At 43.1% G+C, this 14,155-nt stretch overlaps 1 protein-coding gene across 9 annotated transcripts in view; it reads left to right on the top strand.

The window, feature by feature from the left end:
- fbxo15 (F-box protein 15) overlaps window positions 1-14,155 on the top strand; it is a 28,559-nt gene that overhangs the window by 2,729 nt on the left and 11,675 nt on the right. For 2 of the 9 annotated variants that reach the window (XR_008694499.1, XM_055508191.1), the window contains exons 2-9: window positions 909-1,013; window positions 1,123-1,362; window positions 2,650-2,853; window positions 2,955-3,075; window positions 3,207-3,289; window positions 3,822-3,967; window positions 4,234-4,358; window positions 4,589-4,744. Coding sequence is in view for 5 of the 9 variants with exons in the window: in XM_055508191.1 (XP_055364166.1) it covers window positions 909-1,013; window positions 1,123-1,362; window positions 2,650-2,853; window positions 2,955-3,075; window positions 3,207-3,289; window positions 3,822-3,967; window positions 4,234-4,358; window positions 4,589-4,744 (1,180 nt within the window). In the remaining 4 variants the exon portion in view is untranslated. Of the gene's footprint in view, window positions 1-908; window positions 1,014-1,122; window positions 1,363-2,649; window positions 2,854-2,954; window positions 3,076-3,206; window positions 3,290-3,821; window positions 3,968-4,233; window positions 4,359-4,588; window positions 5,613-5,641; window positions 6,150-8,538; window positions 8,650-9,893; window positions 9,912-14,155 lie in introns of those variants that run through there. The other 7 variants (XM_029147239.3, XM_041070354.2, XR_008694501.1 and 4 more) reach the window with 6 other exon arrangements.

The following is a 14,155-nucleotide window of genomic DNA, read 5'->3' as shown; positions in this document are numbered from 1 at the left end:
TCAATACACTTCAGCGCATGTTCAAGCAATCTGATTCATTCCCGGTTGAATATAGGCAGTAAATACAACACCGGGCCTTTTCTTTACGCACACACGTCGTACTGTTTCAACAAATCTCCTTTGTGTACGTTGTGTGGAAGCCTTGCCCTTCATCAGAGGCGCCTCTGTCATCACAATGGCTTTATTTGTTCTTATTACTGATGTCTCTGACCTCACATAACTTTTAATGTTAGGTGAGGTGACATTTTTACACCTTTTCGCCCAACACTCTTAAACCTTCACACTCATCACCTGCAGAGTTGTTGAATTGTACATATTAATGAGAACATTTCTATCAGTGACATAGCAAATAAAAAGCAAGGGAATAGATGACGTCAGCAGCTCGGCTTGTGGCGGAGCTCCAGGAAGAGTAAAGTCAGTTTCAGAGTCAAACATCTCACGTCATGAATACGGCCCGTCATATGATGAATAACATTCTTGTCAGCTGGTTGTGATGTTCCTCTTTTAGTGAAGTGTGGACAGTTATTTTAAAAGTTGCTCTGGCGTTTTTATAGATTTAGCGCGACATCATCTGATCATATCAGCTCTGATGAGTCATGTTTCTTTGAAAGCATTAGAACAGTGTCACGCATAGATGAAGTCAGCCTTTAAAGGTGTGTCACACAGCTTTCATTTGGAAAAAAAGTTTTACATTTTTATAATGGGATGTTGAAAGAGCTTTTCAAAAACATGCTTTGTATGTTTTACATCGTGTCTACGTATTGAAAACACTGATTCTTCCTGAGAAGACTCGTCAAGTATATCGAGCGCAGATCAGTAGAAGTGCTTCTAAGGAAGTGTGGAGTAACAGATCGTATGAAAACACTCGTGTCACTTCCTTGTTCTGTCTATTTACCTGTTTTTTGTAGACTGCCGGCTGAGATCCTAATGAAGATTCTGTCATACCTGGATGCCTCGGCTCTTTTCAGCATCAACCACGTCAACAAGCTCTTCCGTTATCTTGCCAACGATAAGTAAGTACTTTGTAAGTTGTGCTAGTTTAACACGCGCAGCGTGATGATTTTCGGAGTTTTTAATAGATTGCAATCTTTTCTCTCTTCCTGCCAAAAACAATCAATGCAGTGCTCTTTGGAGCAAGATATACATGACAGCGTTTGGCAGGAATAAAAAGCAGAAACCCCATCGCATGGATGAGCTGCAGCGGAAAATGGCCACAGTGGAGATGCAGGAGCCGTCTGCCGGCTACTGGAAGTGGGCATATTTCAAGGCCGTGGCCACACGTGACATGGCCGAGTGGAAAAGACGACTTGGCTTCATGGACCCTTACACCGGGCTGCCCAGCCAAACGGAGCAGGTCCTCAGGTAACAGCGGCGAGACACAAACTGCATCTGAAAAAGCCTCAGATGAAGTACCCGAGGTGAGCGCTTTGTTGAATGTGCTGAGCCTTTGATTGCACTCACCAGAAACATAAGTACTCTGACAAGTGTTGCGTGTAGGTTAAGCTAATCAAGTGTATCTTGATGCATTCGAACCTCTCCGCTAATAAGGTGAGAAAAAGGTCTCATTATTTTCCAGAGAATATTTTGTGTCAATTAGCCGTATGCAGTTTGCTGCCTCACTATCTCAGTTAAAAGGAGCCGCGGTGCTCGCGGTGTGTGTGCTGGGCTGTAATTTGGTATGTGTTGTTTGTTTTACAGCCGCTCGGTGAGAAATCGCTGGAGCCTCCGCGCTGTTTGTGGTTAGCAAACAGCAAAACTTTGTAGATTCTCGCCGTCGAGAAAGTTCAAGGGTAGAGACTAGAGGACAGTTCAAACCGCCGGCAATCAAAAACAAAGCTCGGTTTGTTTTTCATATCGCATTTAATGACACTTTCTTATTAAAGGTGAGGAAGGAGGTCTCTGTCTGAATGTGATGCGTGCCCATGGGGATGCCGGCACGCGGGGGGGAAAGCTCCCTTACCAGCTCCACTGTGGTTCCTGCTGTGTTTATATAACCTCTGATTAGAGGCTGTGCAGCACTCAATTTTGAGTTCTGTGGCAGTCGCTGCGGTACAGAGGGGAAGTAGAAATAATTGTGTTCCTCGCAGAGGCTGTCTGAATTGTTGAAATAAATTACTTAGCCCCCCAACCTCTCATCCACAATACACATGCATGTGCACACACCCTTCCCCTTCCCCCCTCCTTCTACCAGCTCAGACAACTCCCCGTGGGTGTTTGTCTGTTCCAGACCCTGAGGAGCATGTGATTTACCTTGGTAATAATCATTTCACAAGACATCACACATACAGACAATGCAGAGTGGAGTCCCCTGGGTCTTCTCAAGCCTCCCGGGCGGCTTCAGTTTGTAGCTTTCGTTCTCCCCGCTTAATTGATATTGCGTGCCACTGGCTGCATCACAGCAGGGACGGCCTCGAATCACAGTTTAGACAGGACTGGATCAAGAGATTTATCACAATAGCCGCGGTTTCATTTGATTGCTTTGACCAATTTGACCAACGCTGCCACAATTGTGTTGCATTAGCTTTATAAAATGTGTCGAGTTCAGATCTTTAGTAAGTTAAATTTCACTTTATACAGTAATGCTGATATGCACTGGACGTTAGGAACTGAACATGCAAATCCCTACATATGTGTCCTTTCTTTATTCAGAAACCTGCATGTCACTTGGGAGTTGGCAGTGTGTGAGGAGTCGGGGCGTGAGGATACACTGGAGCTCAGCTGGTCTCGGTTCTTCAAGACCTCCGTGACTGTGTGCGGGAGCAGAGAGGGATCTTTGCCCAGCTACCGGCAGATTTCCACCCTTCAACTCCACGGAGTCTGGAGGATTGGCCTCAACTGCCCTGGTCTTAAGAAGTAAGACAGTGTGGATCTATTGCCACGGTGTCTGTCTGTGTGTTTGCTTTTTTCTTCAGTGAAAACTACAGTTTTCTTGTCTGCTCCGTCGGACCTGGCAGGAGGTCCCTCATGGCGAAGTTAGACATACAGATTCAAGCTAAAGGTGGGAAAGTCATCGGTCATGACAGACTGGTTGAACTGAGGCTGCTGCAGCCTGGTGTCATCATTGGCGTCTGGAAGGTAATCATTTATATTATTATATAGTGTGTATTGACAGTAGCTGCAAAATAGCATGTGGATTTGTGATATCTCTCAAAGGATGATTCAACAGGAGAATTTCCAAGGATGTTAAGCGACGGCTTTTCTTACAGGGCCAGTGCTCTGTTGCCTTTGTCATGTTCACCCTTCACTTCCACAGGCTGGTGGAAAGAAGCCTCCTAGGATCTCCTGATAGGTAGGTAGGCTGCATGTGAACATGCCTCTTTATTCACATGGTGTGCAGCATCACAATCAGATGGTTAGGGCTCACATTCAAAGGAAGATCTAACTAATGGGATTTATTAGATTCTTCTAATGTAACCTATTGCACGCATTGCATTATAAGAAAGCATATTTGAAGAGGAAAATGTGTTTTTATAATTATTTTAAAGGGGCTCTTTGCCTCTGGGCTGTATCATACATTACATCTATCCATCCATCTGTTGTTACTTGCAATGGTTGCATGGAGGCAGGAGCTATTTACAGTGTCGAGTTAACACAACCACTTGTCTCTTTTAAAAGCTAAAGAATCCTTAATGTGGACTTTTTGATCTTTTCTGAGTCGTTTAGTTCATTTAATGTTCCTATAGCCCCCTCTTCTGGGTGTTTGTGAGAATACAGTATAGTTGCATTGATGAATGAAGTAATAAACCTGGTTTTAAATGAAATTCTGCTCATCATACACTACATCATTAGTGTGACTTCTTTATACCTTTGCTTTCCTGTAGCCCTTATGTGGAGCCAATATTCAAAGCCCCATTTGATGACATAGACCCTGAATATGGTCTCCATGGTTACCAGCTACACATTGTTCTCCACAACACTGAATACGAGTTCACATCTGGAAGCTTTTCCCAGCTCTTTTGCAGGAAAGGTAATCTTTTTAGATTCACACTTATTTAGTTACTCTGTAAAATGATGCTGTGAGAAATCTGCCATGAAACACTCTCTGACCAGAGACTGGATGTGATTTACATAACTCTAAAGTCAGAATCAGCATAATGGGCGAAGTAAAAACAATTTGTGATGAAGTTGTTGGACACAGCAAGAAATAAATAATATTAATATCTGTTAAGACTTTCACAGCCTTTTAAGTGGCTCTTGTAATTTTGCATGTTGTGCTCTTTTGCCTTTGACCAGCTCACATCTGCGATGGACTGATCCAGCTGACTGCCATTAGCAGGACAAACCTGTCTCAGCACACACCTCTAACAGGCAACATCACCCTGCCCTGGAGGTGTGAGGCCCTGCAGGGCACAGTGGAGGTACAGTACTTACGTACTAAGCACTGTCAGCTGCTGTACTGTATGTGTTTGAGCAAGACATGCATGCAAGTACAATATGTTTCAGATGGAAAGCTGTGTGAAGGATACTGTACCTAAAGATCCATATGTAATATACAGTAGGCAATATTGCAATCCCACTGAATTAAGCTGCCAATGCAGAATACAGAAAACCAATCTTGCACTTGCTTACTTTTTTACTTCTCTTTTAGAATTGTTGCATCATGACTTTGACTCTTCTGGACGAATTCAGAAAACCGTTCTGGTGGACGAGCACTCCTGTTACAATGGAGCGGCAGAGCACAACAGCCTGCTATGACTATGATGGCGAGCAGTACCGGATCCACTATCAGGACTCAGATGGACAGGTGAATTTGGAACTTGTAAGGACCAAGGAGCGAAAGCAGCTCATCCTAGTTAGTCTAGTCGTCTATGTGGCCACTCACAAAGTCAACAAGTATTTTAGTAGAGATTATTGAAGCTGCAGTGTTTCTCAAAAATTAATAAATTCATGTGATGCTTGGGGAAAATGGTTAATATTTTCTAATGAAAACTAAATAATATATTTTAAAGTGATTAATAAAACGATCACAAAGATCAGCTTTGAAATTTAAATCTACGTAAATATGTGATTTACTGATTGGACTCTTTTTCAGATTTAGCTCACTCCTACGGTGTCTTTATTTTACTGAACCATTCTGCTTGTGTTTTCTTATCAATCCACATTACATCATAAAGGGAGAAGGATGGAATAAACATTTTCTCATAATTTCAGACTGCTATTCCTGAAAGCTTGTGCCTAATTGTCTAATTTAAATGCAAATTTAATGAATGGTTCATTGATAGTTGTGGATCATTAATTGATTATAATATCACAATTAGTAATTTGGTAATTATTCTAGAGATACACTCCGAATGTTTGCACAGCCTGTTTATTTTTCATCCTGTACATGGCCAATATGTAAGTGGAGTAAAAGTTGGTTGTTTTTTATATGACTAACATAATTAAGTTTCCATTAATTGTGCCATTTAGACCTTAACACCCGCATCAGCACAACTGCAGCGTCAGACATTTTGCAATCACTTTTATATGGAAATTGAGTTAAATGCCCACAGTCTGAGAATGTCTTGGTGATAGAATTAGTGTGGGAGCAATTGTTGGAAACAGTTGGCATGCTGCTGATGGGGCAGCACTACTGATAGCAGTAAAATAAGGCAAGCCTCTGGGTAATAGGATTTCAGAGGCTTTACTTCCTTTTTCACAGTCAGGGTCATCATCACCTTGAAAAGATGCTTATTTCCACAAACACATCCACAACTATGTTGGCACTAGAACAAAAAATCATTTGGGGAGATGAGCCAGAAGCCAGAGGATATGAATGAGGAGAATCGCCAACTGAGACTTAAACTATGAGGTGAGAGTTGTCCTGTTTGATTCTCCTAAGGCCCTGGTGGTCTGCAGTGCGCGCTGAGCGATGTTCACCATGTATGAATTCAGGTTACAAGTGCGTTGCAACACATTTTCATCACAATGACCTTCATCTGCCGTTGCAAGCTGCCAATCCTTCATTCCCAGTTTATAAGAGAAAAGCAGGAGCCAAGGGTACGGAGGGCCAGTAATGGACTCGTAGGGGCGTTAAGACAGTTACTCAGCAAGTCTTAATAATGACTACGCTGGAGAGAAAGGACCATGGAGCTTTGACTGAAAGCTATTGTGTTTGTGTTGAGAATGTGTTTGTTCTACATTGATGAATAATACAATTTGAATACTAATATATTTTTGTTGAGTATTGTTTAATGTAGGTATTTCTCCAGTAGATGGCCCTCTTTAGTAAACAATGAGAGAATACACAAACCAGTGATTTTTTTTCTTTTCTTTATTCATTTTGTCAGCTAAAAAGTGCTTTACCACATGTGCAAATGTTTTTTCCTGAGGAACATTTCCGCCTGGTTTACCAAGTGAACGTCTCTTCTTTTTGTGGATTCGTCTAGTTTTCTGCTCTTTTGAGAAGCAATTACAAGCTTGTTTGTTAATCAAAACTTAAGAGACTTTACCACCGAATAATGAATCCTCAGCCAAGCCAATGAATGAGTAAATTGAGTGACACAAAGCCTCATTAAACCCGTCTTTCTTAGTTTCCTCGCAGGCTAATCTCGGAGGGAAATTGCTTCCATTTTTAGCCTTTAATTTTCTCCCTGTGAGTGACCAGCTGTGTCCGCAAGCCATTCAGCCTCAGAAGCCAATGACAGCCCTTATTTAGTCCTCTCCTTGGAGGAAAACAGCCCCTCAGTGAAACACACACCGGAAAGAAGCTTGAGTTTATACAAGTTCATCAATGAGCTGGGTAGAAAGTACAAATAATATATTCATGTTATTGGTCACAATATTTCTAGAATACTTTGTTTATTACTTATACTTTTATACTAATTAATAAAGTTTGCTTAAACAGTATTTCAACCTGTAAAACTGTTTTCAGCCACGATTGAAAAAAAAATTGATGTGATCTGGATAATTAGGAAAATTAAAAGCAAATTGACTTCCTGGTCACTGCTGATATTTATTGTGAACCACTGCAATGTCACATACTTGGCATTCAGACTGGGGAAATGTCTTCTCCCGTGGGTCCCAGTGTCCTTTAGTCTTCTCCACATTATCTATCATTTTGCGTAAGTGGATAGTGAATGTTCTCTGTGTCAAAAATGCAATTAGTCACCGCTGTTTCTCCTTCCTCAAGTTACTCCAGAGAATGAGAGCAGTGCCATGAGTCAGCACATTATCCAGCTGACGGTAGAAGCACTTTCCACAATTTCCGACGGTTCACTGGTTTGTGTTGCCCTCACAGTGACATCCTGTGGTCGTCTGGTCTCGGAGTAGACGTTTACACAGTAAAACCCTGTTTTCCGATGCTGCGGCGGTGACGTGTGTGTTGAAAAGCTTCGCCTGTTTATCCAAGGACTAGGGTGTACTTGCAGGGGCACATTTTAAAGCTGACGTGTGGGATTCTGGCTTATGAGCTGTTTTGCTGGGGGTTCGATCAGTGTCATGCCTGTACTGTATTGGACCCGGCAGAGATCTCATGCAAAAAGAGCTGCGTCGTACTAGACCTCGCTAACAGCTAATTTGTGTCTGCATGTGGAGATCGATGCATCTCTTTAGGTCCCTTCTATTATTGCAACACAGTCTATCCTTGACAAGACTGTGACATTAAGGGGAACAAACACGTTTTCCTCCCACCAAAAGCAAATGTCAAATGCAGCCAGTTGATGTGGGATGCAAAAATGAGATGGACTTCACAGAAAACATCCTTGGCTCTGCTACGACCGAGTTCTTGGAACAAATGGTTTTAGCACAAAGGTCTGTGCCTGAGGACAACTGTATTGATCCAAACCACTAAGAGGGACCCACAAAGAGTAGGGAGGCTGGCTGAACTAGACAGAGAAATGTTTCTATTGGGTGTGAACTGGAGCACGGAGGGTTTCGTGGTGGAAACATTGCAGTTCAATCTGTTGTTGTGCTGAAAATATGTACATGTGTATCTGAGGTGTTATTGATTTTTATGGTCCATTCCACTCAACCAGGCAATGTTTGTTTCTCTTGTAAACCCTCTGTACAAGTTAATGAAAAGCGAGTCAGTTGTGTCTGAGTCATAGTCGTGTGTGTGGAGGGATCAAGGGGGCGGTTACTGTAAGAAGCATGTGCTTAACGGGCTAATACGACTGACTAATAAGACCAGTTACAGTGACCTGAGGTCACAGACTTTGGTTTGTCTCTCTTTCCTTGCGTGGTGAATGGAAGATCTCCATTTCCAGCCGTGATGATGATCGATACCATCAGGTCCCAGATTTCTGGCTGGAGTCTCCACTCACCTCTGGCATTAGTAAGATGAATTGTCTCCCCATGCCTGGAATTGGAGTGGAAAATCTCAGAAAAAGAAAGTGGAGCACGGGTTTGTGTGAGGCACAGGGAGCAGCTCCTAACGCTCTCTCGCTGGGAGTCGTAGGCATCATTACTCATAATTGTCATCCTGTAAACATCCCGCATGCACGTGCAGCTGCGCAGACGGTTGCAGGCACCCAATAAGCAAATCTGCTTGTTTAGCTAAAATGCAATCTTTAATTGTACATTACACTGCGAATACTAATCTATCATGACGACTGACAGTGATGCACTGGTGACCAGGAGCCATTGGGAGGATGAAAGCGGAGCAGCAGCATCACCACAAGAAGGCGCTGAAGAGCCTCGACTCTGCTCCTCTATTCAAAAGACACACAGGTCTGTGAAGCTTTTGTAGTTTTCCTTCAAAGCATGTTTTGATTGATGGTCATGTTCAATAGAAGCACCCTTATATTAATCCAGTGCCTTTGCTGTTGATGATGATGTCTGTATTAGAAATGCAGGATTAGGTCTCAATAGTGGTCATCAGTGACGACAGTTGTCACTGGTTGTTTCCACCAGTTTATAGTGTGTTAAACACTGGATTTGTCAAAATGGGCCAACTCTACAGCAAGATCAACATCACTGTGAGGAAATGTGATGCAGTAACATGCGGGTTTACTGTTCATCCTCTGGGTTTTTCTTGGAGCTGACATTGAGTGGAGGAACAGCTTCCCTTAAACCGGTTCCTTTCGGATGCATGGACATAAACTTCTCGCGTGAATCCAGCGTCCTCCTCCCTCGGCCCTGCTGTTCTGGCTCCCACACCTTCACGTCATCACTTTTTTTTTTCGCCCCGTGCTCCTAACCTTGTGGGCCAGGGCTCACACTGCATCTCATCAGAGAATATTACCTAACACTCGGAGGACAACATTCATCAACGTCACGGGGCTTTTGCCAGCAGTGCATTTCCTCCTGTGGTCGCCCCGAGTCCATTTCCCTCGTCCCGGCGCCGGTGCAGGGTAACTTACGCAACTTTGCCGCTCCAGCGGCGTCCTGGCTGTATCTCATTCTTCAGCCTGTTTTTATTCCTGATCCTATACTGTACTGTACAGTAACTTAACTTCCTGACAACACAAGAATAAGCTCTTAGCGTGATCAATAAAGGCTGGGTCTGCTCTACGCTGACTACCTGCAATCAGCCGTGTGTGTACAAATCTATGTCCTCCTCCACCGTCGTAGGAACCGCTGCCTTCCAACCTCATCAGTCATTTCCCAGAACAAATGACGCGCCTCTTCAGCACGGAGCGGCGTCTGTGCTGATTGCACCGATCACGTTCCCACTTTCATGCGTCGCTGATGGTGTTGTTTGTCAGCATTTATCCTGTCGATGGGTGCTTGGACACCGCACGTTTCTGGATCCACCCACATCAGGGTTTTCTTCAGATTCGCCAGCCTTGTAACATGCTTTATACAATGTCAGGGGTTCCGTATGAGAATCATACTTTGAATTATTTTTACACACAATCATGTAAAAAAACAGCTTTTTGCTGTGACCCAAAGTGACAAAGCACGTTGTTTTCTGCCCCAACTCATCTCCCTTTCTGTCCTTTACTGCGTTGCCCTTTCTTCTGGCTGATCAGTGCAGCGAAAGGTCGACCTGGATCCTGGTGTACACACACACAGCTAGACCAAAGCCAATTTCAGATGTGTCAGTGGAACTAATGCTGCCAGCCTCCTGTGACAGCTTGAGTGAAATAGGCTCAGTTCTCATCTCAAAATCACCTCTGCTTACTGAGTGAAAACCCTTTGTCACATACGCCTGAAATGTTCTGTCAAGGTATGTCAGCACTCACCCATTATTGCCAAAGCCCTATTATTATACAAATCCATACATTTCCTACTGTGTAATTAAACTTACAGCTGCCAGTTCCACAATTAGCTCCAATAATACACACAGCTATTTAATTTATTGATCAAGATAATTCTATTCGTACAGTATTATTTTTTCTTCATCTTTATGCATGATAACAATAATGAAAGATTCTGTGCACATGCCGTCTTGCAATTTTTACTAGACGCTTATTTTCTGGCAGAGGTGGCTTCAATTTTCCAGTGAGTGAAATGAGAGCTCCTGCTTTGATCAGCTGTAGCTACCGTAACTATGCTGACATTAACTGCATGTTTGCAACAACAACTAGAACAACAAGAAAGACACTTCCTTTCCAAAATGTTGCAATTTGTGTACAATTGCTTCTTTTGTATGTTTTAGTTCTACAAAAGAAAATGCCTTGAAGATGATGAACTGCTACTTGGAAACGCTGGCGATGGATGGATAGATAAATGCGTGCTCTGTGTGTGTGTGTGTGTGTGTGTGTGTGTGTGTGTGTGTGTGTGTGTGTGTGTGTGTGTTACAGTGGTGAACCTATTATTAGAGTAGAATTAGGATGTTTATTGAGTTTGTGATGTTCAGAGGAGAAAGTCTAGACCCTGATGGTATGTGGAAATTGGCCTGTTTCATTTTCTTTATATTTTTCTTATATGGATGCCGTTTCAGTACCATCCTTATTTATTTCTGCATCCTGAAATGATTGGACTATAATTTGCATGGCAGCATCCCCTGAACCTTAGTCTCACTGTGCAGTGAAAACATTCCCCTCACTTATAAAAGAAGCTCAGCGAGACAAGCATAAAAAAGTTTAAAGTCAACTTTAAAGCATGCAGTAATGTGCCTCTGTGTCTGATGCTGCTCCGTTGCATTAAGATCCATCCCTCAATGCCTATATTCAGTGTGTTGAGTCAGAGCTTTTTTGTGGCAGAGGGTTGGTGCAGAGCGTGATGGCTGTCGCTGGGGAGCTGCGATCTCACCGTCGCACTAGAGGAAGCATTCTGCGTTGTCCCTCAAGGAGCTCATTCAGCGTATTCCTACATAATTACCTCAAAGTGATTACAGAAATCAATGGAGTGCTGTTACTGCCGCGGGCGCCTTCCAAAAGCCGTGGAGAATCACAGTGTACCTGTCCGGCTTCCTAGAACAAGGTTTTGAAAGCCTTCAAAACACGATCAGCACACTGCAAATCACACAGACTTCCTGTACTCGTCCGAACACTCCCCCCAAGGACTTCTCCAGCATCATACGGTTATTGGAAGTATACGACTGGAAATGTTTGCCGCGTTTTATGAATCCCTGGAGAAAAGCGCCAGGAAACCAGCATGAAGCTAACACCATTCCTGTGTGAGCTCTGACATTGGAGATAATGACTGAGAGCAGAGAGCTTACCGAATCATGCATCCCGAGGCCTGCTTGGAAAATACAAGCCCTGTTACTTCCTGGTGATTTCTCAGGGCGCTCATAACACAGGAGCGAAGTAGACACACACACCTCACGTTTTCTTAAGTGTTACATGCAACTATAAAAAGCCCAAAATCAAAGCTTGACCTTGAACAAAGATGCACAGTGTGAGTGTGTGAAGCCAAACGAGCCCGCGCTCGGTCAGGCCACTGAATGCCCCATCTGTGCAATTGCATTAGAAGTCTCCCATGTACTGTAGATTGTCTGTCAGCATGTGGCTGCGTCAGTGTGAGTGACTTACTTTGCATCTACCACAATAGTTCTGCTTTTGCTTCTCTGACCTACTCTGTCCTTAGAAAGGTAAAGCACTGTACTACAAGCAACGTGGCGGAAAAATCTCCACACATCCATCAGCAGCTGTGCAGATATTCACACACAATAGGGTCAGAACATGTTTTCTAATATCTAAGCATCTACAAACGGCCAACTCTCATGCATAGTGACGATAACAGCGAGCCGGGGGAAATACAATCTTCGATTCCTGCTTATTTACACTACGTGCACGTTTAGCCTATCCACAGTGTATTTTCAGATCTTTGTGAGGATTTGAACATTTTGCCAGCCTAAAAACATGAATTACATCATTTAATATAACAGATGTGCCCTCAACAATATGGGATACTGTACATTAGCTAAAGACTAAAAGGGAGGGATGAGTGAAGGGACAGAAAGAGTTCAGTCTTTTCAGAACCCTCTGCGAACTCATAAAGGCTAATGCATAAAAAAACAGGAAGCAATAGCCCGCTGACAGGTGGAGCCGCTGCTTTTTCAGAACACACCGCTGGGAAATTGAATCATTCCATTATGCCCTGTGTGTGGCACAATTTAATTCTAAGAACAAGCGGTATGCTTATGTCCCTGCATACTCCATTACAACTATTAATGTGGTAAATATGACTAAATACGTGTCCATGCGGCGGTGGCAGGGTGATCATTCTTAACATGAGGCTTTTGGCCTCCAGTGACGACCCCATTCCTCTGTGTGATATATGCTGATCACTCGCTTGTGCGTTAAGAGATCCTCACGTCCTGTGGAATCATCTAAGCTACAGGCATGACACTAAAAGTTCGTGTGAAGGAGATAAATTCGGAGCTGGAATCATAACTTGGCTTTTCCTCCGAGACGCTTCATCACTCGTTCTCTTTCGTCGGCCTTTCAGTTCGTCGCTAACACAATGGGTGAATGATGGCACCGAGTTGACGACGCGCCCGTTACACTGCAAAAGCGCACTTTGTCATTTGACATGACAACTTACAAATGTGCTCCGTGTTATCGCCTTTTTACTACGAAGGTCATTTATTTTAACCTGTTTTTAATTGAATCCATAAAAGTATTCCACTCTGAAATATAGAACACAGCATGCGTCAGCTTTTCCCCCCTGAGCTAAATTATTAACGAGATTTAGTGTAAGTCTATTTTTTTCCTATTTGGGGAGTATTAAGAGTGAGTTGTGCTGTAAGGGAAGCTATTACTCTCCATGCATCCTGTGAGACCAGCAGAGCAGGATTAGATGATAAAGTCCTTTAACCTTCAGTCATAAGACATGTCAGTGCTTATGCTTTGCCTCTAATGATTAATGCATTTCATAAAACGATGACACAACGAAAAAAAAAAAGCCTTAAGAGCCTTATCGCGTTCTTACATGTAATAAGTTGAGCAACATCTTTCAGAGGGATTGTTTGGATGTCTCAGATTGTTCTGACTGTTGACACAATATATTTATGGATATGTCCAAAAACTACCTAAAAACATCTGCCTGCCACAGGTTTGAGCCCTTAAACACCCAACTGTACCAACTGTACAAATAGTTTACTGTACAATACAAACAGTTGGTTTATTTCTAGTAGTCAGTTAACACCCAATGAGATGACTTCAACTGGCTCATAATAACAGGTTTTTTTTGCATTGTGAGCACATGCAATGAAAAATACAGTAGAATTGTGATTCGTGAAAACAATATTTCCAGTTTCCAGTTCTTGTTTATGTGAGATAGTAAAAAAGGGAATCTGTGTTTCGCCAGCACTTCGCTGTCAGCAGCAGGTGGGTGAAGTGTGAAATTTATTGTCTGCAATCTGTCGGTGTCTTCATCAGATGGATGCAGACTGCAGATGTGTGAGAAGCCAGACGTTGTACTCACGCGGCAGAAACTGAGAATAAGACGTGGTCAGCAAAGCCCAGGCGCTTGCAGAGGTGGCTGTGGCAGCATCAGAGCCGGATGAAGTGTGTGAAGCCATCTGACTGATGCCAAGCTGTGCAGCTGCATAAACGTTTGACCTGGCGCTGAAATAGAACTGTTTGAAACTTGAACAGGATCGGGTTATTTAGGAATAATCCTCCTTATATTCTCCTCTGCTGCGACTGGAATGATAACATATGGCTCCGCCCCCTAGAGTTTGTGTGTGTGTGTGTGTGTGTGCGTGCGCGTGCGTGCGTGTGTGCGTGTCTGTATGTCCTAAATGCTTAGTGTAGCAGCTCAAAGTCGTTATGTTTGATAAGTTATCATTCGTACTGTAATAAGGCGTTTTAAGATTTCATTACATGCTTATCTCCTC

This window comes from Betta splendens, chromosome 4 (assembly GCF_900634795.4).
Source record: "Betta splendens chromosome 4, fBetSpl5.4, whole genome shotgun sequence".
NCBI classification, from domain to species: Eukaryota; Metazoa; Chordata; class Actinopteri; order Anabantiformes; family Osphronemidae; genus Betta; species Betta splendens.
This window is presented reverse-complemented; position numbering and strand designations above follow the sequence as displayed.